Genomic DNA, 23,346 nt, shown 5'->3' with positions numbered 1-23,346 from the left:
TCCTAGCAAGTCCACGTCTCCTCCATCCTCGGGTACCACCTCGAGTCCTTCAGCCGCTTCACTGTCATGATAAACCCGAACTCCATCACCGCCTTGTATGTACTTCCCATTGTGGATCCATACATATAAAATCATGGCACCATTTATCCGAAATCAACAAAATCAATCACTTTGTCCCTAGTTCCTTTTCAAAATCAACAAAAGGGATTTGGGTTTATACCTGTTTGTACCATACTTGACCAATCCCGAAACTACTGAGCACCAGTCAATGTTATACCGTCAAGGACCTAGAAGAGTTTCCCTCTAACCAGGAGGCCAATCACAGCGCAACACGTGTCAACATCAGAAGCCAATCATAGCGCAACACGTGTCAACATCAAAAGCCAATCATAACACGACACGTGTCAATGTCAGAATGAAACTAGAAACTCTCTTCTATAAATAGAGATCATTCTCTCACAATATTGCCTAATGTCATTTGTACTAAATCATTCACTTGTACTCACTAAAGGAGAGCTTGAACCTATGTACTTGTGTAAACCCTTCACAATTAATGAGAACTCATCTACTCCGTGGACGTAGCCAATATGGGTGAACCACGTACATCTTATGTTTGCTTCCCTATCTCTATCCATTTACATACTTATCCATACTAGTGACGGAGCAATCTAGCGAAGGTCACAAACTTAACACTTTCTGTTGTACCAAAATCCTCACTGATTTTGTGCATCAACATTTGACGCTTTCTGTGGGAAATACACTTATTCCGTACTCTCCTTCATGCCACCAACCAGGTGATGAAATGTACAACCCGTACTCTAATATCATTTGGCAACTTGCCACTCATGCCACCAACCAGGTGAAGAAGGAACTCATCTTCGTGCCACCAACCAGGTGATGAAAGCAACTCACCATTCATTCCACCAACCAGAAGACGAGCGGTACAACTTGTACATGTGAACTCCTAGCATTCACAAATAATAAAAAACTCTCATGTTTTACAACTCAACTAGGGGAGCACTTATACCCAACAAGAGTTATAGTCACCAACAAAGTCTTATTGCAAGCCAACAACAACTTCAATGCATGGCATACGAAGATCAAGCTATTCAGCCTTCTTGCATCTGCTTCAAACATTTCCTCTCTGTAATAATGCAAACATTACAACTCATAGAAAGCTTCACACTCTTGATCAAGATAGTGTGAAGCAAAACCAATTTATGGTGCCAACAAGAGCTTCATCAAAGGAGTTCAACCACAATTCTCAAAAGCTTCACACACTCTTGATCAAGACAGTGTGAAGCAAAACCAATTTATAGTGCCAACAAGAGCTTCATCAATGGAGGGCAACCACAATTCTCAAAAGCTTCACACACTCTTGACCAAGACAGTGTGAAGCAAAACCAATTTATGGTGCCAACAAGAGCTTTATCAATGGAGGGCAATCACAATTCTCAAAAGCTTCACACACTTTTGATCAAGACAGTGTGAAGCAAAACCAATTTATGGTGCCAACAGAGGCTTCATCAAAGGAGTTCAACCACAATTCTTAAAAGCTTCACACACTCTTGATCAAGACATTGTGAAGCAGAACCAATTTATGGTGCCAACAAGAGCTTCATCAATAGAGAGCAACCACAATTCTCAAAAGCTTCACACACTCTTAATCAAGACAGTGTGAAGCAAAACCAATTTATGGTGCCAACAAAAGCTTAATCAAAGGAGTTCAACCACAATTCTCAAAAGCTTCACACACTCTTGATCAAGACAGTGTGAAGTAAAACCAATTTATGGTGCCAACAAGAGCTTTATCAATGGAGGGCAACCACAATTCTCAAAAGCTTCACACACTCTTGATCAAGACAGTGTGAAGCAAAACCAATTTATGGTGCCAACAAAAGCTTCATCAATGGAGGGCAACTACAATTCTCAAACCTTCGAAGCAAATTCAAGACTGTTCGAAGCAAATTCAATTTATATGGTTCATCCAAACCTTCGACTACTACAAGGTGTGGCTTGTATCACAATCTCTTGCTCAATAGTGTGGAAGCAAAATTTGTATATGTTGTCTCTCCCATGGATTTAAATATCGATATTATCGGCGAAATATCGCCGATAATATCGATTTTTCGGGGAATGGATATTTAAATAGGTATCCGTGTGGTTTTCGTAATATCGATAATATCGCGATATTTTGGAAATATCGAGATATTTTGTTGAACGGTGCAATCGGACTCCGATATCGAACGCCGGAGAAGAACGCCGGAGATGGTGTGCCTATTCCCGAGCCGATTTCATCCCAAAAACCTTGCAAAACACGATTTTTAACTTCAATTTCACATATAAGCTTCAAATTTCACGCATGCATCAACGATTCAACATATGTGATGTCGGTTTAGGGCTTAGGATTTCAATGGAATCTCACCTGAAAAATCGATGACTGGGCCAACTCCTTGCTCAGCGGCGCACCACCAGAGACGACTGAGCCAAGTCCGACTTCGCCAGAGCCACGATCAACGGCATCGAAGGATCGAGAGAGTGGGCGAAGGATCGAGAGAGTGGGAGAATGGGGAGATCTGTGTGTGTGTGGGTCGAATGGAGAAGGGGGAGAAGAGAGGTCAGGCCTCAGAGAAGAAGAGAGAAGGATCGAGGGCCTCAGAGAAGAAGAGAGAAGGATCGAGAAGGGGGAGATCTGTGTGTGTGTGGGTCGAATGGAGAAGGGGGAGAAGAGAGGTCCGGCGCCTCAGACTCAGAGAAGAAGAGAGAAGGATCGAGAATGAGAGAGAGAGAGAGAGAGCCGTATGCGTGTGAGATATGTGTGCGTGTGTTGTGTGCGTGTGTGATGGCATGTCTGTGTGTGTGTGTGCCTCTGTGGTTGAGTGACCCCATCTGACTCACCTTATGAATTTTTCAATCACTTTTTACAATTGCAGACAATGGACAACGAATAATAGCATGTCTGTGTGTGTGCCTCTGTGGTTGATTGACCCCATCTGACTCACCTCACTAATTTTTCAATCACTTTTTACAATTGCAGACAATGGACAACGAATAATAGAACTTTAATAATGAAACCGTGTGTCACTGTGAGTCTGTGATATGCTTTCACATGCAAAACCATGTTCCACTCTCTGTTATATACTTATATTCCCTCAGAGCATGTGCAAAACCTTATCAGAGGTGGAGTATCAGAGGCATTCCCTCAGAGCATTTTTGTTTCTTCTTCTTCCCTTACCATTGTCAAAGTCATTCCAGATCCATTCCAAAGCTTGAACACAAAGGGTTCCATATTTAAGGTAAGTTTACAAACTTATATTTATATTATTGTAATTTATACAACAACAAATAAATTTGTATGGACTTGTATGTTAATTTTTTTAAGTAATTAATACTTGCATGTTAATTTTTGTAAGTAATTAAGTAATGTTAACAATTACATGTTAATTTTTTTTAAGTAATTAAGTAATGTTGTATAATTATTCCCTAGGATTATTTTAATATGTTTAATGTTATTTATTATTTTATTTCCCTTACCATTTTCAAAGCCATTCCAGATCTATTCCAAAGCTTGAACACAAAGGGTTCCATATTTAAGGTAAGTTTACAAACTTATATTTATATTATTGTAATTTATACAACAACAAATAAATTTGTATGGACTCGTATGTTAATTTTTTAAGTAATTAATACTTGCATGTTAATTTTTGTAAGTAATTAAGTAATGTTAACAATTACATGTTAATTTTTTTAAGTAATTAAGTAATGTTGTATAATTATTCCCTAGGATTATTTTAATATGTTTAATGTTATTTATTATTTTATTAATATTAGGTTTTATTATCAAATTAGATTATTATCAAATTGGATTATTATTAATTAAATTGGATTATTCATTAAATTGGCTTATTATCAAATTGGACTATTCATTAAATTGGATTATTGTTAAATTGGATTATTCATTAAATTGGCTTATTATCAAATTGGACTATTCATTAAATTGGATTATTGTTAAATTCGATTATTATTCATTAAATTGGATTATTCATTAAATTGGCTTATTATCAAATTGGACTATTCATTAAATTGGATTATTGTTAAATTGGATTATTATTCATTAAATTGGATTATTCATTAAATTGGCTTATTATCAAATTGGACTATTCATTAAATTGGATTATTGTTAAATTGGATTATTATTCATTAAATTGGATTATTCATTAAATTGGCTTATTATCAAATTGGATTATTCATTAAATTGGATTATTATTAAATTGGATTATTATCAAATTGGATTATTATTCATCACTATGTTTTATATTAGGATTATTTTTTTATCAAATTGGATTATTATTCATTAATATTAGGTTTTTTATTATTATCAAATTGGATTATTCATTAAATTGGATTATTATCAAATTGGATTATTCATTAAATTGGATTATTATTCATCACTATGTTTTATATTAGGATTATTTTTTTTATCAAATTGGATTATTATTCATTAATATTAGGTTTTTTATTATTATCAAATTGGATTATTCATTAAATTGGATTATTATCAAATTGGATTATTCATTAAATTGGATTATTATCAAATTGGATTATTATTCATCACTATGTTTTATATTAGGATTATTTTTTTTATCAAATTGGATTATTATTCATTAATATGAGGTTTTATTAATCCATATTATTTTTTTAATTACTTAAATTTTTACAATCATTTTCTTTACTTCGTATTTAATTCTTCTGTACAATAACTTTATTATTTAGGTTCTCTTATATAACCGTCATCACTACTATATTTTTTGGCCAAAAAATATTTGTCTAATTTTCATGCAAAATAAATGTAGGTACGTTTAAGATGTCTAATGGAGCTACTAAACGTGATCCAGCTTGGGAACATGGAGACCCAATAGACGGAAACAAACATGGCACAATTTGCAAATATTGTGGTCGGGTAATGAAGAGTGGTGGAGTGACACGACTTAAGTACCATCTTAGTGGATTAGATCCAGCAAAAAATGTCCAACGATGCGATAATGTCCCCCCAGAAGTGAAGGCATTCATCAACACATTATTAAAAAATAAAAAACAGCAGAAGGAAAAGATAACACAAGGAATGGAAAATATTCGAGCTGGGCTACGAGGAGAAGTCATTGGCCAAGCGGTTGACAGTGATGATGATGACGATGAGGACGAATGTGATGATGACATGGGACCTGAAGAACGACGCAGTTTGAAACAAGCATTACATGCCTCCAAACAGTCAGCATGGGAAAGAGAACACCTTCATAAAATTCCTAATAGAGCACAAGGTTCCGGGACAAGTGGTGGTGCACAAATGAGACGGGGAGGCAGTCTTAGAGAATCACAACCAACACCACCAACAGCCCCAAGTTTATATAAGTCATCCAAAGCACGTCAAAAGAGTGTTTGGAGTTATTTCACTGGAGGTAATGTGAAGGAGGGAATGGGGCGTCTAATTAGCAAGTTCTTTATCTATGAAAATGTCCCTGCTGTGAAGGCATCATCACATCATTTCAAAAATATGGTAGTGGGATGTCAACAGGCCGGTGTTGGAGTACAACCTCCCACTCCCTATGAGATAAGAAACAAATATTTGGATATGGAGTATAAAGACATTGGCGAGTATGTTAACAAGTTGAGGTCAAAGTGGGAAACTAATGGCTGCACAATCATGTGTGACGGATGGACCGGCCCGACCAGATTGTCTATCATCAACTTCATGGTATACTCCAAGGGAAAGACAATTTTTTTGAAGTCTGTTGATGCTTCAGACCATATAAAGAATTACAAGTATATTTACAAATTATTGAGGGATGTAATCATGGAGGTGGGAGAGCATAATGTTGTCCAAGTCGTGACCGACAACGGTTCTGCATTTGTCAAAGCTGGAAAAAAGTTAATGAAGCATCATAATGTGTTTTGGACATCATGTGCAGCACATTGTATTGATCTCATGTTTGAGGCAATGGGGAAGAGAGAGAATGTTGCTACTGTGGTCAAAAGAGCTAGAACGATCACAAATTATATTTACAATCATGGTTGGTTGTTGGCAAAGATGCGTGAATTTTGCAAAGGAGAAATTATTCGTCCAGCTACCACTCGATTCGCCACCAACTATATTGCATTAAACAGCCTACTCAAGAAGAAAGCAGGGTTGAAGCAACTATTCACTAGTGACGATTGGGCCAACCACAATTTCAGTCGCTCAAATACAGGTCGTATGGTGGAAAGTATAGTGCTTGATCATGCTTTTTGGACTCAAACAGAACATGTGTATCAAGTGTTTGAACCTCTTTACAAAGTTTTACGGATCGTTGACACAGAGGTGTATCCTACTATGGGGGCAGTATATGAGTTGATGCGTGTAGTGAAGGATGAATTGGAAAGAAAACATGGTGCAAGGTGGGTCATAAAGATAATTGAAGACCGATGGTATAAAACATTATACCACGATTTGCATGCAGCAGGTATAAATTATGTCATAATTTTGCAATTCGTTTCTTTAGTTGCATAAGTATTATTTCTCTTATTAGAGTATGTGTTTCTTTGAACAACATATTATTTGAATCCCCGATACAAATACAGACCCGGTGTTGGAGATGATGGTAACCTTATACGTGCTGTACATAATGTATACTCTAAATTAGACCCTGCATCACCAGCAGTTGGCCAATTTGGAAATGAGGTAGACAATTACTTAAATTATAATAATTACTTTGTTGGATTAAACTAACACGATTTATTGAATTCAACTAACATGGTTTAAAGATGCAAGAAGAACTTTTGGAGAACCAACATCAGTTGCTGCTCGAACAAATATGTCTCCTAGTGAGTATAAACATATTTCACTATAAGTTTATAATAGAATTTGTTGGAGTTATTAGGCTTATCAACATTGTTTTTTATTGTAGCTGAATGGTGGATCATGTATGGGACCGATGCACCAACTGTGAGAAAGTTAGCAATCAAAGTATTATCACAAACAGCTTCCTCATCTGCTTGTGAAAGAAATTGGAGCACATTTGCACTCATACACACAAAGCAAAGAAATAAGTTGGCTCATAGTAGCTTGGAAAAATTAGTTTATTGCTACTACAACATGAAGCTTCAAATTCGAGATAAGGAAGCAGAAATAGATCATGTCGACCGTGGGGACCCACTAGATGTGTTTGATATTGTTGGTGAAGATGATGATACAGAGGGTAACCAACTTTTTCAATTGATTCGACCTCTTCATCTAGATGATGATGAAGGCAACCCAGCTCCCAGAGTTGCTGAAGAAGCACGTAATGAAGGGATAAATGTAGAAAGAGTATTAGAGGAGGAGGTGGGGTCTAGCAGCGCTGACTCTTTGGATGAACTTTTGCGCCCAAGACCAAGAAACACTGGAATTCCACCTTCTTCCAATCCTACACAACCACAACATCGTGCTGATACTAATGATAGCTCTAGTACAAGATCAGGAGACTCACCTACCACCGGAGGTGGGAATGATGAAGGACATAGTGGAGCTGGAGGTAGTGGAGCTGGAGGTAGTGGTGGTGGATATGGAAACTATTATGGACCACTACCTCCCGGATATATGAGCCCCTTCACTGGTGAGGCAAACTTCACGCATGCAACACAGGATGATGACCATGGCAGCAGGCGGGCAGGACCAGGAATTGGTGCCATAGGGAAGGACTATACTCGCAGAGAAAGAGGCAATGGGATTTTGTCAAGTCAAGAAGATGACTCGTTATCTAGAACTTCAGACTCTGTTGGATTGGGAAGTAGTAACTATGGTTATACTCATAACCAACCATTTCCCTACCCTTCATATCCCATTCCTGTTGGGATGGAATCGAGCGACTCATGGAAACAATCCCAGACTCAATCTTCAAATGATTTTTCTTATGGACAACCTCAACCAATCTCGGATCCATATGGGTGGCATGTTAACAATTACATGCAAAACTATTTTGGGGATTTATCATTTGATAACTACTCTTCACAATACACTCATTATACACGTAGAGATGATGAAGATAGTGAAAAATTTGAACCTCATAGAAACTCTATATGGTACTAAAGTGTAAAATATTGTACTAATTCATTATATATAAATGATTATGGTGTGTTTAGACTTCTTTCATTAATTACTACATATTTTCTACACTCACAATGTTTGTCAGCTCGCTATATAATCAACTTGATAATGTTAAATCCATCATGCAATGCATTTCTTTCCAATTTTTTGTGATAAACTAATAGATAATTGACTAAATAAACATCCTACAAAGTTTCAATAAAAATTTCCAAGTTTTTCTTACAATTTCCGTGGTTTCCATGTAATTTTTATCGATATCGATATTTTACCGATATTTCCATCGATATTTCCGTGTTTTCGGACTACCGATATTTCCGATATTACCGATATTTTCTTCCTTGGTCTCTCCCACATTTTTAAATTTCTAGTTTCCAAAAAAAAAAAAGGGAAATTCAACAAAGCTTCATCAATGGAGGACAACTACAAATTCTCAAAAGCTTTACACTATCTTGATCAAGATAGTGTGAAGCAAAATCAATTCGTGGTACCCAACAAAGCTTCACCACAAAAACTTCACCAACAAAAGCTTCATCAATGGATGACAACTACAAATTCTCAAAAGCTTAACACTATCTTGATCAAGATAGTGTGAAGCAAAATCAATTCATGGTACCCAACAAAAGCTTCAACTCCAAAGTTTCACCTACAAAGCTTCAACTCCAAAGCTTCACCTACAAAGCTTCAACTCCAAAGCTTCACCTACAAAAGCTTCACCCACAATAACTTCACATACAAAAGCTTCACCCATAAAAACTTCACCAACAAAAGTTTTACCCACAAAAGCTTCACCCATCACAAAAGCCTCACCCACAAAAGCTTCACCCACAATAGCTTCACCCACAATAGCTTCACCCATAAAAGCTTCACCCACCACAAAAGCTTTACCTACTAAAGCTTCACCCATAAAAGCTTCACCAACAAAAGCTTCACTCACAAAAGCTTCCACCACCGCAAAAGCTTCACCAACAAAAGTTTCCCCCACCACAAAAGCTTCACCCACAAAAGCTTCACCCTTAAAAGCTTCACCCACCACAAAAGCTTCACCCACAAAAGCTTCACCCACAAAGCTTCAATACAAAAGCTTCACACTATCTTGATCAAGATAGTGTGAAGCAAAATTAATTCATGGTACCCAACAAAGCTTCAACCTCAAAGCTTCACCTACAAAACTTCACTTGTAAAGCTTAATATATATATATATATTTTTTTTTCTTCAGAAATTCGAAAATTCAAAATAAAATAAAATAATAATAATTGCCTAGACCTCCTCTTTTTTGGGCCTAACAGCTTTCATAACAAATATATATGAAGAAGGAGTTGTGGGCTACCACTTAGAAAGGAAAATGGTGAAGTTTTGTTACTTTGAAAACTTGGCTACTAGCAAGACACCTCATTCGTCAACTCCCTTGACTGGAGACTTGGGGGACTCCTACCATATGCTACTGCACCTTGATACTCGGAAGTCTCACGACCACTCAGTGACTTGGATTTTTTCAAGTCCCAACCGAGAAGTTTTCCTCACTCGAGAATTTAAGGGAGCACGACCTCAACCTACATTCTTCACTCACAAAGCTTCAACATACAAGCTTCAACAAAAGGAAAAATTCAAAAAACTTAGTAAAGAAGGTCTTGGTGTATTTAACACAATACGTTGAAATGAAGCAAAGCTTGTTTATTGATATCTCCGATAAATTACAAATATGTACATATACATGAATCAAAATAAACAAACAAGAGGGAGCCTTCACAAAGGTTGCTCATGAGAAGTCTCAGCAGTAGGTAGAGCCCCAGAAAGAGAAGGCACTAGAGGGTGATTATTCGGAGCCTCAGTACTAGGCAGAACCCCAGAAGGAAGAGGCACCGAAGGTTGATCATTTGGAGTTTCATTACGCGGTACAGCCCCAGAAGACGAAGGCAATAACCTCTGATGATCAAGTAAAATTTGACCATGAGATTCCTGCAGCTGGTCGAGCTTCCTCTTCATGTTTGTAGCATAGTCATGTGCGAGCTTGTGCAACTGTTTATTCTCATGCTTGAGCCTTCTGATCTCCTATTTGAGACTTATCACTTCAGCCGCCAATGATTCAACTTGGTGGGTTCGAGCAAATAGGCGTTGGGCCATATTAGACACAGAACCTACACACTGAACACTGAGAGCCAGAGAATCCTTAACCGCCAACTCATCAGACCGTTTGGAAAGTAGTATATTATCTTTGGGAGTGAGAAGGTTCCTGGCTACCACCGCAGTGGTCATATCATTCTTCATCACAGAGTCCCCAACGGTAAGAGGACCAGTAGGGGATAAGAAGGATGGGCGCCATATGTTGTCTTGAGAAGGCATGGCTGCCTCTTCACCAAAGTTCAAGTCAAAACGACGGTCGGATGAGCCAGACATTCTCAGAAATGATGAAGGAAAAATGAGGTGCAATAAATCTCCGAAGTAAGGGAAAAATTCCTACAAGCAATAACTCTCTGAATGTACTTCTTGCACACAATTGGTGCCATTATAAAAGAAAGGGCAACATGGCCGTTGGTTCAAAAGTCGAAGAGACACCACTCTCCGGATTCCGAAGAGGTACCACTTTCCACACGCAACATCAGCTCCTCGGGTACCATAGATAACTTTGCCAAAGATCCCTGACAAAGTTTAGATACATAAATTTTGAAGGTCCAGCTACCCTACTATTACCCACAAGGGTAAAGGAACAATACTACTGCTTGATAATTAGAAAGTCCCAATGTGTGTCAACGTCCGTGCTCCGTGGCAAGGCAGACTGGCAAAAATGCCCAAACTTTACTCACATTCGAGAAAACACTCCTAATAAGATTTCTTGCTAAAAAATCGAAGAGGCACCACTCTCCGAATCTCAAGAGCCAGACTCCCAACAGGATTACGTGCTAAAAAATCGAAGAGGCACCGCCCTCCAAATCTCGAGAGCCAAAGTCCCAACAGGATTATTTTCTTAAAAATCGAAGAGACACTGCTATCCGAATCTTAAGAGTCAGACTCCCAACATGATTGCTTTCTCAAAAATCGAAGAGGCAACGTTCTATGAATCTCGAAAGCTAGATCCCCGATAGGATTGCTTGTTCGAAAATCGAAGAGGCATTGCTCTCCGAACTTCGAGAGCCAAATTTCCTTGGATAAAGCTTGTCTGCAATCTTCACACGCAACATCAGCTTTCCAGATACCATAAACCACTTTTTCAAAGTGCTCTGACAAAGTTAAAACATGTGAAGCTTGCAACTCCCACTACATTGCTATGACCAAGAAGGGTAAATGAGTAACATTACTACTTGTTGTTCGGGAGACTCCTATATATGTCGACCTCCATCCTCTACAGCCAGGCAGACCTGTAAATAAAAAAAATGCTCAACTTTTCTTCACATCTGAGAGGGCACTCTCAGTAGAGTCTCTCGAAATACTCAGCTTCTTTTTCCCCCGATAATACCTCTGCAAAAAAGCCACACCATAGCAAGAGTATCTCATATCATCAGGGTTAAAAGCAAGAGTATCCCATATCATGCTTTTCCCTGTCTTTTCCTTTGGCATTGTTCTTACCTGCAAGATAAGGAGAAAAAGAGCAATCAGTCAGCACTTAGAATCAAGCTTCCAATCAGGAACTGACTGCCTGGAACCCCTTGCCTGATTACTTACCTGTCATTGCTCTCGAGTACTCATCTTCAATATCTTATGCTTCCAGAGAAGATACCACATCTGCCTGAGGAACAGATAGGGCAAGTGAGAAGGATACAAGGAAGCATGTGGAGAAAAAGTATCCCATATCATCTGGGTCGAACGAACTCTAGATTTGATGGACTTGTTTTGACCCTCAAATTCTTGAGTCGGCCTTATATTATGGAGGAAACCAGAAAACCCTCAAGCACAGTTCAAGAATAAGCCTGTGGAAAGTTACTTCTTCAAAAGCAAAAGTATCTCATATCATCTCTTCTCCATTTGCTTCTCCTTATCCTTGTTGCTGTTTACGACACAAGGAGAAGGAGAACAATCAACCGGAAGCCGAAGTCGAACCTCCGATCCAGGTTGCTTGCTTGGAAGTCTGATTGCTTACCTTGTCTGTTACCTTCTTCAGTAAATCTCTTAACTCGACGACTTGGGGGACTCATACTATAGGGTTTGTATCGCACTTGACCAAGCCCGAAACTACAAGTAATCTTCAAGTGAAATTGATACATTACCTTGTGCATCTTCATCGGTTAAAGATACCACCCATAGATGGAGGAAAAGTACTTCCAGAGAAGATGCCATATCTATATATGAGACAGATAAGGCAAGTGAAAATGATATCACACTTCGGTACTTAGAAGTTTCGTGATTACTCAATGGCTTGGATCTTGCAAGTCCCCAACCAAGAAGCTTCTCTCACTCGGGAACTTAGGGGAGCACTATTTGTACCATACTTGACCAATCCTGAAACTACTGAGCACTGATCAACGTTATACCGTCAAGGACCTAGAAGAGTTTCCCTCCAACCAGGGGCCAATCACAACGCGACACGTGTCGACATCAGAAGCCAATCATAGCGCGACGAGTGTCAACATCAGAAGCCAATCACAACACGACACGTGTCAATGTCAGAATGAAACTAGAAACTCTCTTCTATAAATAGAGATCATTCTCTCACAATATTGCCTAATGTCATTTGTACTAAATCATTCACTTGTACTCACTAAAGGAGAGCTTGAACCTATGAACTTGTGTAAACCCTTCACAATTAATGAGAACTCATCTACTCCGTGGACGTAGCCAATCTGGGTGAACCACGTACATCTTGTGTTTGCTTCCTTATCTCTATCCATTTAAATACTTATCCATACTAGTGATCGGAGCAATCTAGCGAAGGTCACAAACTTAACACTTTATGTTGTACCAAAGTCCTCACTGATTTTGTGCATCAACAATACCTTTTGATTACAATATCCCTACACAGATAACAACATGCAAGAGACATTTTCCTTCAATTTTTCCTAAATCTAAACATTAGAAACAAAATCAAAGAAGGATGAGACTAAAGTCTAAACTCCACAACAAATTCAAAAAAAAAGAAGAAAAAAAAACCCCATCTCATATTTCCCACCATACGGTACCTGCAGATTAATGAAAACCCAAATGGGCTAGATGTCCAATCTTGCAAAAAATTAAGATTTGAGAGGAGACACTAGAAGACTGAGAACAGAGGGCATGGTGGTCGACTTCGATTCGCATGGTACTGACGATGGTGGTGTTTGACCATCTTGAGGTGCTGATGATGTGGGTCTTCGTTGAGGAGGAGAATCGAGAGATAGGTAGTGCGACGGCAGCGACGGTTCTGAGTTTGATGTCGTCGAGATCGCACAAAATGCCTACATAAAGCTGGTGCTCCACTCTCTCAAGCACAAGACCTCTGCCGTCAACGGCATCCTCCTCGGCCGCGTCTCCCCCCAGAACGACGTCATCAAGATCACCGACTCCGTCCCTCTCTTTCATTCCCATATCGGCCTCCTCCCTCAGAACGAGAGATCGGTGGTGCGACAGCGGCGACGGTTCTGAGTTTAATGTCGTCGAGCTCGAGGAGGAGAAGACGAGTGACAGAGAGTGTGGGTGGGAAGAGATGAGAAAGAGTCTGAGTTACAGACTGGGGGATGAGATCCAAGATGATGGACTAAGAAACGGGCCGGTCCGGGGCCCGTTCTTCTCAATATTTGGACTCGGGCCCGAACCTTAATTGCCATCTCCCAGCCCCACCCTACCCCGTTTACTCTCCAAAAAAATTAGAACCGCCTCGTACCCGCCTAGAACCTAGATTACCCGCCCTGACCCGCGGTTCCACTACCCATTTGCTTATCCCTACTTGCATCTCTTTGTGTGGAGAATGCACATATATTATTCTTTGTAAATAACGTATCTTATAGTGTTTACGCCAAAATTTGGTAAGATTAACAAATAGTGGTTTTTATGAGGTGATGTGGATTTTAGGGTTGGAATCCAGGGTTTAAGGGTTGTTAGCTCGGCGTTTGACGTCAATTGCTCGGTATGAGGCACCTCCGTACTTGATTAAAGTCACTAACCGCTATTTTCTTTGTCTAGATACGTCAAATGGGCTCATACTAGAGCATCTATGTTCTTAACAGACCGTATAAATTTTAAATTTTTTTTAGGAAAAATTAGTTTTCGGTCCCTAGTTTCTAATGTCCATTAACTAAGACCTTATCAGTTTTTAGATTTTGATCAAAGTTCCTATCATTAATATATTAATGAATTACATGTAAGTTACATAATTTTTATAAAAAAAAAATTAGTAATTGATTTAGAGTTTTAATACTCACACCCTTATTAAACTCCTAATTAATTTTCAATTCAAACATTTCCCAAATAAAAATAAATAAAATTAGAATAAGTTTGCACCCATTAAATTTTTTTAAAAAAATTTCAATTTTTTAAGCTTATATGTATCCATTCTTAAATATACCAATTTGTTAAAAATGTACCCTTTTTTTATTTAAAATGTACCCATTTTTTTTATATAAAATTTCATCCATCAGGTAATTAAAATGCAAGACTTGGTGACAAGAGATTTACAACTAACGACCAAGGTATAAAATATCGATGATATCGGAAATATCGGTAGTCCAAAAATACGGAAATATCGATGGAAATATCGGGATATTATCGATATCGATAAAAATAACATGGAAACCACGGAAATTGTAAGAAAAACTTGGAAATTTTTATTGAAACTTTTCAGGATATTTATTTAGTCAATTATCTATTAGTTTATCACAAAAAATTGAAAAGAAATGCATTGCACGATGAATTTAACTGATTTAAGTTGATTATATAGCGAGCTGGCAAATGATTTATGCATCATCAAAATATCGTTTTGGTGAGATGACGATATTTTTATTATAACACTTTCGTTTAGAACATAGGATTTATGCATCTATGCTAAAAATCGGATCAAACTACCAAATTGAGTCCATTGGTTCGGTTTGGCGGATTTTGTTTTATTTCACTAAACTTAATGAATCGAAGTAATTAGATTTAACATCAAGAAAATTGACGGTTTATGATTTAAATTGTTTTGCATGTATCAAATAAAGATTTAGTTTTAACATTGTGTTAATCTGAGTGCTTTTTTGATTTTATATCAATTCATGAAACACGTCTTATCTTTAAAACTCTAACCTGTCTTTTTTTTTTTTTTTTTTAATTTTTTTATATCTCTTTAGTCATACTTAACTACTAGCTATCCTCTTTTTCAAAAAAAAAAAAAAAAAAAAAACTACTAGCTATCCTTCTATAGAAGTTGTAGTAGTTTGAAAAGGAGTTTCGTTACTCACATGAACGGCATTGCATCCATTCTACCCAAAATATTAGCTAAATTAATGGCACTCACCCCTAGTTCGTGTCAATTTTTATAACTGACATAATTGTTGTCCTTATTATGTCTACTTTCAACAATTTAGTAAGAGTTTTGAAGAATAAAAAAGAAGAAAAATTAAGTTACAGTACAATATACTATCAGGTGTCAGACGTAATTGCTAGCTATCTTTTATAGATGTTGTGGTAGTTTGAAAAGGAAATTCATTACTCACATGAACGACATTACATCCATTCTACCCCGAAAACCAGCTAAATAAAATGGCATTCACCACTAATTAATGTCAACTTTTGTAACTGTAGTGGCTGTTATCCTTATTTTATAAGATTTTAAAAGTTTAGTAAGAAACTCATTAACGTAAAAAGAAGATAAACGTTTAGTCATGGTAATCACGTGTTACATACAAGAGCTGCATTTGGAAAGTGATCAGTCTATTATCAATGTTTGAGGATAGCGTCTATATATTAAAAATAAAAATAAAAAGAGAAAATATGTAATTAAACGTCATAACCAATGTATAAAATATCGATGATATCGGAAATATCGGTAATATAAAAATACGGAAATTTCGATGAAAATATCGGGAGATTATCAATATCGATAAAAATTGAATAAAAACCACGGGAAATTGTAAGAAAAACTTGGAAATTTTTATTAAAACTTTGCAGGATGTTTATTTAGTCAATTATCTATTAGTTTATCACAAAAAATTGGAAGAAAATGCATTGCATGATAGATATAACTGATTTAAGTTGATTATATAGCGAGCTGGCAAATATTGTGAGTGTAGAAAATATGTAGTAATTAATGAAAGAAGTTTAAACACATCATAATCATTTATATATAATGAATTAGTACAATATTTTACATTTTATACATTGCATGGTAAGATACATGAGTGACTTAGTAAGGTCTAAAATATCGATGATATCGAAAATATCGGTAGTTCAAAAACACGGAAATTTCGATAGAAATATCAGGATATTATGGATATTTTAGACCATGGTCATAACCAAAATATGTAATTTCTGACAACCTTCCGTATTGTCCGCGACCCGTCAAATTCAATCCTCTTTCCCGTCCACAGGGGCATTTCAGCAATTACAAGTCAGAACCAACGGCCAGTTTGTATCGTACACCGACCGCCAAAAAAACCCTAGATACTCACAATTTTGACTCTCCCTCTCACTCCCCTTCTCTTGTCAGAGTTTGAGGATGAATGAAGGATTTAAGGCACGCTGATCGTCGCTCCCAATTCTGCTTCTTCGCCATTTCATTGGTTCCGAAGCTTTTTAGGTTTTCCAATTTCCAATTTTTGTTCCTCAGAAATACCCCTTTTGCTTATCTCTCGGTTACTTGATCGCCATGTCCAAAAGGTGAGTTCTTTTTTATATGCAAGAAACGAATTTGGATATGGTTGAATCTGCCAATTTATAGATGTTGTGATTTTGCATATTGAATTTGTTATCTTTTTTTATTGTGTTCTCTTAGGATTCTTGGAATAGCTATTTTTAATTTGATTTATAATTTTTAAAAATTGAATGGTTGGTTGATTTCCCTTTGATTAGTTTGCTGGGTAATGTAGGTTAGAGTTCCTCTGTGAATCAATATTTTTATTTTTCCAAGAGAATTTCAGTTTTTTGTTTGTTTTAATATTTAGTGCTTTTGTGAATTTCTAACGCATTTCAGGCTGGTTGACATTTAAGAAATGGTGGTATAAGATCATTTGTGCTAAATATTGGGACAAGTTTGTAACTTTGAGTCGTTGTATGATTCCAAAATCTGATTTTTTTTTAAGATTTGCAAAGAAAAGTGATGGAAGAAATCCTTTAGTTCATGTAGTTGAAGCGGCTCTTCGCATGTTTTTTTTAAACCTTACTTGGAGCGTATGGTAGTATTGGAGATGATTGAATTTGAGAAATTTTCAACGGAATAGCGTGCTTAGCTAATTTCCGTATCCTGACAGTAGTCATATAACAAAGAGGATTCATTGGCTGTTGAAGATAATTGAACTACTTGTATTGCCATTTCTGATTACCTCAGGGTTCTCTGCAAGTTTTTTGCACATGGCGCCTGTTTGAAAGGGGAGCATTGTGAGTTTTCACATGATTGGAAGGCTTCACCAAATAATGTAAACTATTTATGCTACTTACTTTAGTTGCATATGCATTAAGTTATACTGATTAACAATTGTTACCCTCTTAACTCTTCTTTCTGGTCTTTTTTAACAGATATGTACCTTTTATCAGAAAGGAGCTTGTGCATTTGGTAATAGATGCAGATATGAACATGTCAAAGCTTCTCGGGCTCAGTCTTTCGGTTCATCTTCATCAACAAATTCTCAGCCATCCCTGGCTATTGATTCTGCATCTTTGGCTCTTCCTGCAAGAACCTTAACAAGTGGAGTTTCTCTTGCGCCACTCTCTCTTTCAGAACTCTCTGCTTCAAGTAGTCCTTTCTTACCTCCCTCTAAACCTGCCTGGAATTGTTCTCTGGATGGTGATTATGATGATGATGAAAGTAGTGTTGGGGAGACTAGGAATACTAGACCAGAAGATCGTGCTATTTGTTCATTTGCTGCAGTTGGTAATTGCCCTCGTGGAGAAAAATGTCCTCATATTCATGGAGATATATGCCCCAGCTGTGGAAAACATTGCTTGCATCCTTACAGACCTTTGGAAGGGGAGGAGCATATGAAGATATGTGAGGAAAAGCAGAAGCAACTTGAGGCTTTGAAATGCAGTCAAGAAATAGAATGCAGTGTTTGCCTAGAACGTGTTTTGTCAAAGCCCACAGTTGCTGAGCGGAAGTTTGGGATACTCTCAGAATGTGATCATCCTTTTTGCATATCTTGTATTAGAAATTGGCGCAGTAGTTCCCCAACATCTGGTATGGATGTCAATAGCGCATTGAGAGCTTGTCCAATATGTCGGAAGCTGTCATACTTTGTCATTCCAAGTGTCATTTGGTATAAGTCAAAAGAAGAGAAGCAGGAAATTGTTGACAGCTACAAAGCAAGGCTCAGGTAGTTTTCTTCGCAAACGTCTTATTTTCTTTTGAAAGCTGGAATTCAAGTGCCCTATCTTCTGCCTTGGATATTTTTTACTATTTCTATCTCAGATATAAAGAAGTTACTCAATTTGGAGGACAGAAATATCAACTGTTTATATTACTATTGTGATTTGCAGTTGGAAAGGGCTTTAGAGTGGGAATTTTGGGATCTCTTTCTCTCTTCCTCATTTTTTTTTGTAGGTATAATTATTTTATATTGCAGGTCAATTGATTGCAAGCACTTTGATTTTGGAAATGGGAACTGCCCATTTGGAACTAGTTGTTTTTATAAGGTAAAAAGAAGTGCTACATGGAGTTTTTCTGCTGCAATTGTTATTCGCATTGGTTTTTCTGTCATGTTGAGTGCAATTAATCATGTCAACAATCTAATGATGATTTGGATAAGTATCTGATGGTTAGTCTACTTGCTGAATCTGTTAATGTCGCATATGTTGAGCCTCAAACAGAAAATCCTGGACGCTGTACCTCTGGTATTATTTATTTGTGTTTGTGGAGTCATGTGGTATATTGCGTGATGGATTTTGGCTTAGCTCCTTCATTTTTTTTTTCTCCAATTTAGAACTTGCTTTATTTTTTTCTCGTCAATTGTTGTTCTGATTGATTGCGGGGCAGATGCCTAATTTGTGGCGTAAGTGGGTAGCTTTTGTAATGTAATTGAGGTTATTGAGTTATAATACACTTTGGTTTGTGTTCTTTATGATTAACCACATATTGAGTTATAATACAGTTAGTTTTCTCTATGAAAACATTATTTCCATGTCACCAACCAAAATCACGTGGCTTGTTGGCTGCAGTTGAAGTGCGTACTTGTTAAGTGGCTGGTAGGTAGTGATAAGGTGGTTTATTATTCCATATTAATTTTTTAATAAATTTACGCTTAGTGCTTTGGTCGGTTAGGCTTTTGCAGTCCGTATTCAAGTGATATGTTTGATTTATCCCATGCTCATGTCCGTGCAACGATAACTAGTAACATTTAGAATCAACGGATTTTTAGTTGTTGAATAATCTTTTTAGACATCTTTAGTTCTCCCTAGGGATTGCAGTGGTGTATGCTTTCTAGGATCGTAGTCAAATGGCTTACTCTAGTTTCTTTTACCCAACTCAACTAGGTATTGGTTTAATAACACGGGGCTACATTGAATAACAGATTGCTTCAATCTAAAATTAGTGTTTCTAATGAGGACCAATGGGTTCATCATTATCTTTGATTCGTTTTTGTGCATCTGTTATACATCCAGGGGCCTTAAATTTGAATAGTTTCTCGTCTCTGGTTTAGTATCTTTCTTGTGATGATGGTGACACCAGATTGTGGATGGTTTGCGAAGCAGTTTTAGTTTATAACATGTTCTTTTTCTAATCATTGCAAGTGGTTTTGCTACTTCAATGGGTTTATAACAGTCTCTTTCTCTCTCTCTCTCTCTCTCTCTCTCTCTCTCTCTCTCTCATTCTCTTTGTCTCTCTTTCTGTCGCCCCATCCTGTGTTTGTGACAGTCTATCATAGAATATTAAAACCTTCTATTGATTTATTAGTTGTAAGACCTTAGAATCATGTACCTTTTGTTTTTCATTTTACTTTCTGGAGAGGATTAGCTTTGTGACACCTTTAATGGATGGAATGTTTGTTGTATTCCAGCATACGGTCAAGCCAGGCTCATATGTATGGAAATTTCACAGGCCACCTCCAAGAAGGCCTCCTCCGAGAAGGCCTCCTCCACGGCGATATGATATTGCGCCTATGGATGTCATATTTCATATGTTCGAGCACTTAGAAGAATTGGATGATTATATATTTGAAGATTTAGAAAATGAAGATTTAAACTCATGGGAGAGGGAGTCATTAATGCAGATGGGTTTGTATACAAGTGACTCGAGTGAAGCCGAGATAGATTTATGGCCTTGAGATACTAGATTTAGCTATTTGTATCATATGAAATTTCCTACTTGGTTTTGGAGTTGCTGTGTTATGATTGCAGATTGTATTTAACAACTCCTATTTATGAACGATGTACAGATTTACCCCCTATAGTGTTCATTGGAACAGTGTGATATTTATGCTAACGATACAAAAGTTAACTTTAAATTTAAAGGCTAGTTTACTGAAAAAAAAAGGAAAAGGTAAAATGAAACTGTTCTATGGTTTTGATTTCCATTCATGCTATAATCTTTTAGTTGTAAACTTATCTGACCAGTCACCATGTTGCCCCATTTTGGAGTGTGTTGCCTATAAAATTAGGTTCACATGGCAATTACTACGGGCAAACAAAGTCTACTTTGTCATGCATTTTGTCTTCCTCATCTAATTTTATCTGCAATGCGGCGGCTTTTATTTTAGGTCTGTCTACTGTCATGTACACTTCCATCTCAAAGTATGTTTGAATCCGCTTTTTACTTTCTCTGCCGGTAGTTTTTTGTGGTGTTTACTGTTATGCTCTGTGTGCTGTTTACGTGCACTATTGTTTACTGTGCTGGTCCAGATCCTCTTTTTCTTTTTTTTTTTCTTTTTTCTTTTTTTTCTTTCCAGTAATTGGGTAATGAAATTGGCTGTTGGTCTGATTGCAGCATGCATATCGAGATGGCTGTTTGGAGGAAGTAGCACTGCGTCATCTTGGAAATGAAGATGGTCAGACAGTGATAGCCACAAATATTAGGTTTTACTCTGCACCTTTGATCAATTTCTCCACTTACTGTTCTTTTCATACTAAACTATGGTATTTTCCAGGTTGTCAGACTTTCTTGCCGACCTACACATAAGGTGAATAATGCCGTTACAATATTCCAATGTAAGTTTATTCAGTGGTTGGATTCTGGTTCTTTACTTGTACTGTTGTCCAGAAATGTATTAGTGGGCAGACCTCTAATCTAAAGGTTAAGTTGTCAAGTACAATATACTAAGTGCATAAAACTTTTTTGATTGGCATACCCTGATACCATATTGTACTGTAACTTATGGGCTCTGGTAAATTAGACTGTGAACTTGGTCAAACTGAATGTTTGAGTTGTATGGTAGGTTCAATGAAAAAATTGTATGCTAGGACCGTAGGAGGTCATTAGAGTTACACATTGATGGTTTCAGTGATAAAGTGCCGTGTGCTTAAATGTGCAGGATTTTTTTGCAACAAGAACAAATGCGCAGCTCTCATGCTGGTTTTTGCAATTGCAAGTGGAATACTAGAGTGGTTTGCAAGGTGTGGTTAAGGAGCTTTAATTTCTTTTTAAGTATAATTTTACCTGCAGTATATATTTCCCTTAAATGGTACTGGAGGTATGACTTTTTTTTTTCTTTTTCAAACATTCATTTGAACTTAATTGTCGCTCTTGTGGAACATGAGGCTGAAAACAAACCTTGTACTATCTGATTTCTCTCGTTTTGGCGCACTCGATCATTATTTCAGTCTCACCTCATTACTTCCTACTACTGATTTTTACACTGAACATGGATTTGAAAGCTGGTCTCATTGATACATGAAAGTTGATCTCATTGGATTTGAAAGCATTGTATGCGTATAAGACTGAAATGTAACTACTCTTGGATTTGTGACGCAGAATTGATTGCAGGATGGCTATCCAGTTGTGGGAGAGAAGACATGCTCGGTTGTCGTGAACTACATGTAACAGAATTCTAAATAAAGTTATTACCGAGTGGATGAGTGTATGTTTAGGATTTTGACACTTATGCAATGTGCCCGTCTGTGACTTGGATGAATGTCTACAGATGAGGATGTTGATTATTTGTGTTAATAATCAGGTTTTATTCGGACGAGAGTTCCATTGTGGTACTTGTGGTTCCACTTTTAGGAATGGCATCATCAGCCTGCAGGTGGCTGGAGCCAGTATTCCAATTTATCGTTTATTGTTTTATAAGTCCAGTTCGGACCAAGCCGGCATTTGCAAATGGGTTTACAAAATACAACATAACGTTAAGGAACCAGCCGGCATCAGAAGTATTGTGACAAGCCTTTGTATTTAAGGAAAATTAACGAAAAGTTCAAAAAAATTTCTTTTTTAATGAAGTCCTTTTTAAAGGTATAGTGAATAGTATCAGGAAAATGTATAAACATGGTTTTTCGTTAAAAGTGAACAATACCGGGAATATTTTGTTAAAACTCCCTTGTATTTATTTTATTCCGGTCGTATGGAATATAACTCAGGTTGTAAACGACGTGAGGTGTTAGTCCGACGACGGGTTGGAACTCGGCGCTTACGTGGATTAAGCGGATTTTAATTTTTATGTAACATAAAAAATAAATGTCTATTAAAAAAATGCATAATTTTATTAGAATACATAAATTGAAAAATAGAATGATATAATAGATTATAAAATATTAAAACATATTGAAAACATGAAGAACAAACATACATATTAAAAACATGTGGAATAATCATATAATGAATGTATATCTAAGTATTTAATAAGTTTCTTACACTTTAATTAAAAAATAAATTGTAAAATAAAAGTTATTTAGAGAATTGCGACCTAGGTGGGCTCCTAGGCAAGTGTAAGCGCTATTTTTTAATTTTCAAACGTCTAGGGATTAATCGGGACAATGGTCAATCGCCTAACGTTTAGTCGGTGCTAGGCGGATTTTTTTAGAAGAGTGAATGTAACTCATTAGTTTGGGGTAACTAGTTTATCAAAACTTTATCATGCGATAACCAATGATTAGGCTTTTTAACGGTTGGGGAATTTCATGGATTCGAATTGTTGAACAAGAGGATGCAAATTTGCAACACGGAAGTGCAGTTGGACGTGGATTAGATTGGCCAGAAGAAAAT

The 23,346-nt window shown here is 37.0% G+C and overlaps 1 protein-coding gene across 5 annotated transcripts; it reads left to right on the top strand.

Moving 5' to 3' along the window:
- Positions 1 to 16,526: 16,526 nt before the first annotated feature.
- Positions 16,527 to 22,335, top strand: LOC126628613 (putative RING-type E3 ubiquitin transferase C3H69). Of its 5 annotated transcripts, none has more exons than XR_007625497.1 (8): positions 16,527 to 16,877; positions 17,545 to 17,632; positions 17,733 to 18,526; positions 18,776 to 18,845; positions 20,207 to 20,423; positions 21,133 to 21,221; positions 21,293 to 21,325; positions 21,677 to 21,758. XR_007625497.1 is itself a non-coding variant. In XM_050298371.1 (8 exons), the coding sequence occupies exons 1-8, from the start codon at positions 16,867 to 16,869 to the stop codon at positions 22,120 to 22,122; spliced, it is 1,173 nt and encodes a 390-aa protein (XP_050154328.1). In that variant the 5' UTR covers positions 16,531 to 16,866; the 3' UTR covers positions 22,123 to 22,335. The 5 variants fall into 5 exon arrangements, 2 of the variants coding, with proteins under 2 accessions (XP_050154327.1, XP_050154328.1); XR_007625496.1 differs by having other exon boundaries at positions 16,528 to 16,877; positions 21,293 to 21,353; XM_050298371.1 differs by lacking the exon at positions 20,207 to 20,423 and adding an exon at positions 22,117 to 22,335 and having other exon boundaries at positions 16,531 to 16,877.
- Positions 22,336 to 23,346: the final 1,011 nt, after the last annotated feature.

The sequence above is a fragment of the Malus sylvestris genome, chromosome 7, assembly GCF_916048215.2.
Source record: "Malus sylvestris chromosome 7, drMalSylv7.2, whole genome shotgun sequence".
NCBI classification, from domain to species: domain Eukaryota; kingdom Viridiplantae; phylum Streptophyta; class Magnoliopsida; order Rosales; family Rosaceae; genus Malus; species Malus sylvestris.
The sequence above is the reverse complement of the archived record's forward strand: the minus strand, read 5'-3'. Positions and strand labels throughout refer to the sequence as shown.

Bases quoted from the DNA above. Each gene is read 5' to 3' on its own strand.
- LOC126628613 (XM_050298370.1), top strand. The intron at 17,633-17,732 runs GTAAACTATTTA...CTTTTTTAACAG, and splicing joins GGAAGGCTTCACCAAATAAT to ATATGTACCTTTTATCAGAA. The intron at 18,527-18,775 runs GTAGTTTTCTTC...TTTATATTGCAG, and splicing joins AGCTACAAAGCAAGGCTCAG to GTCAATTGATTGCAAGCACT.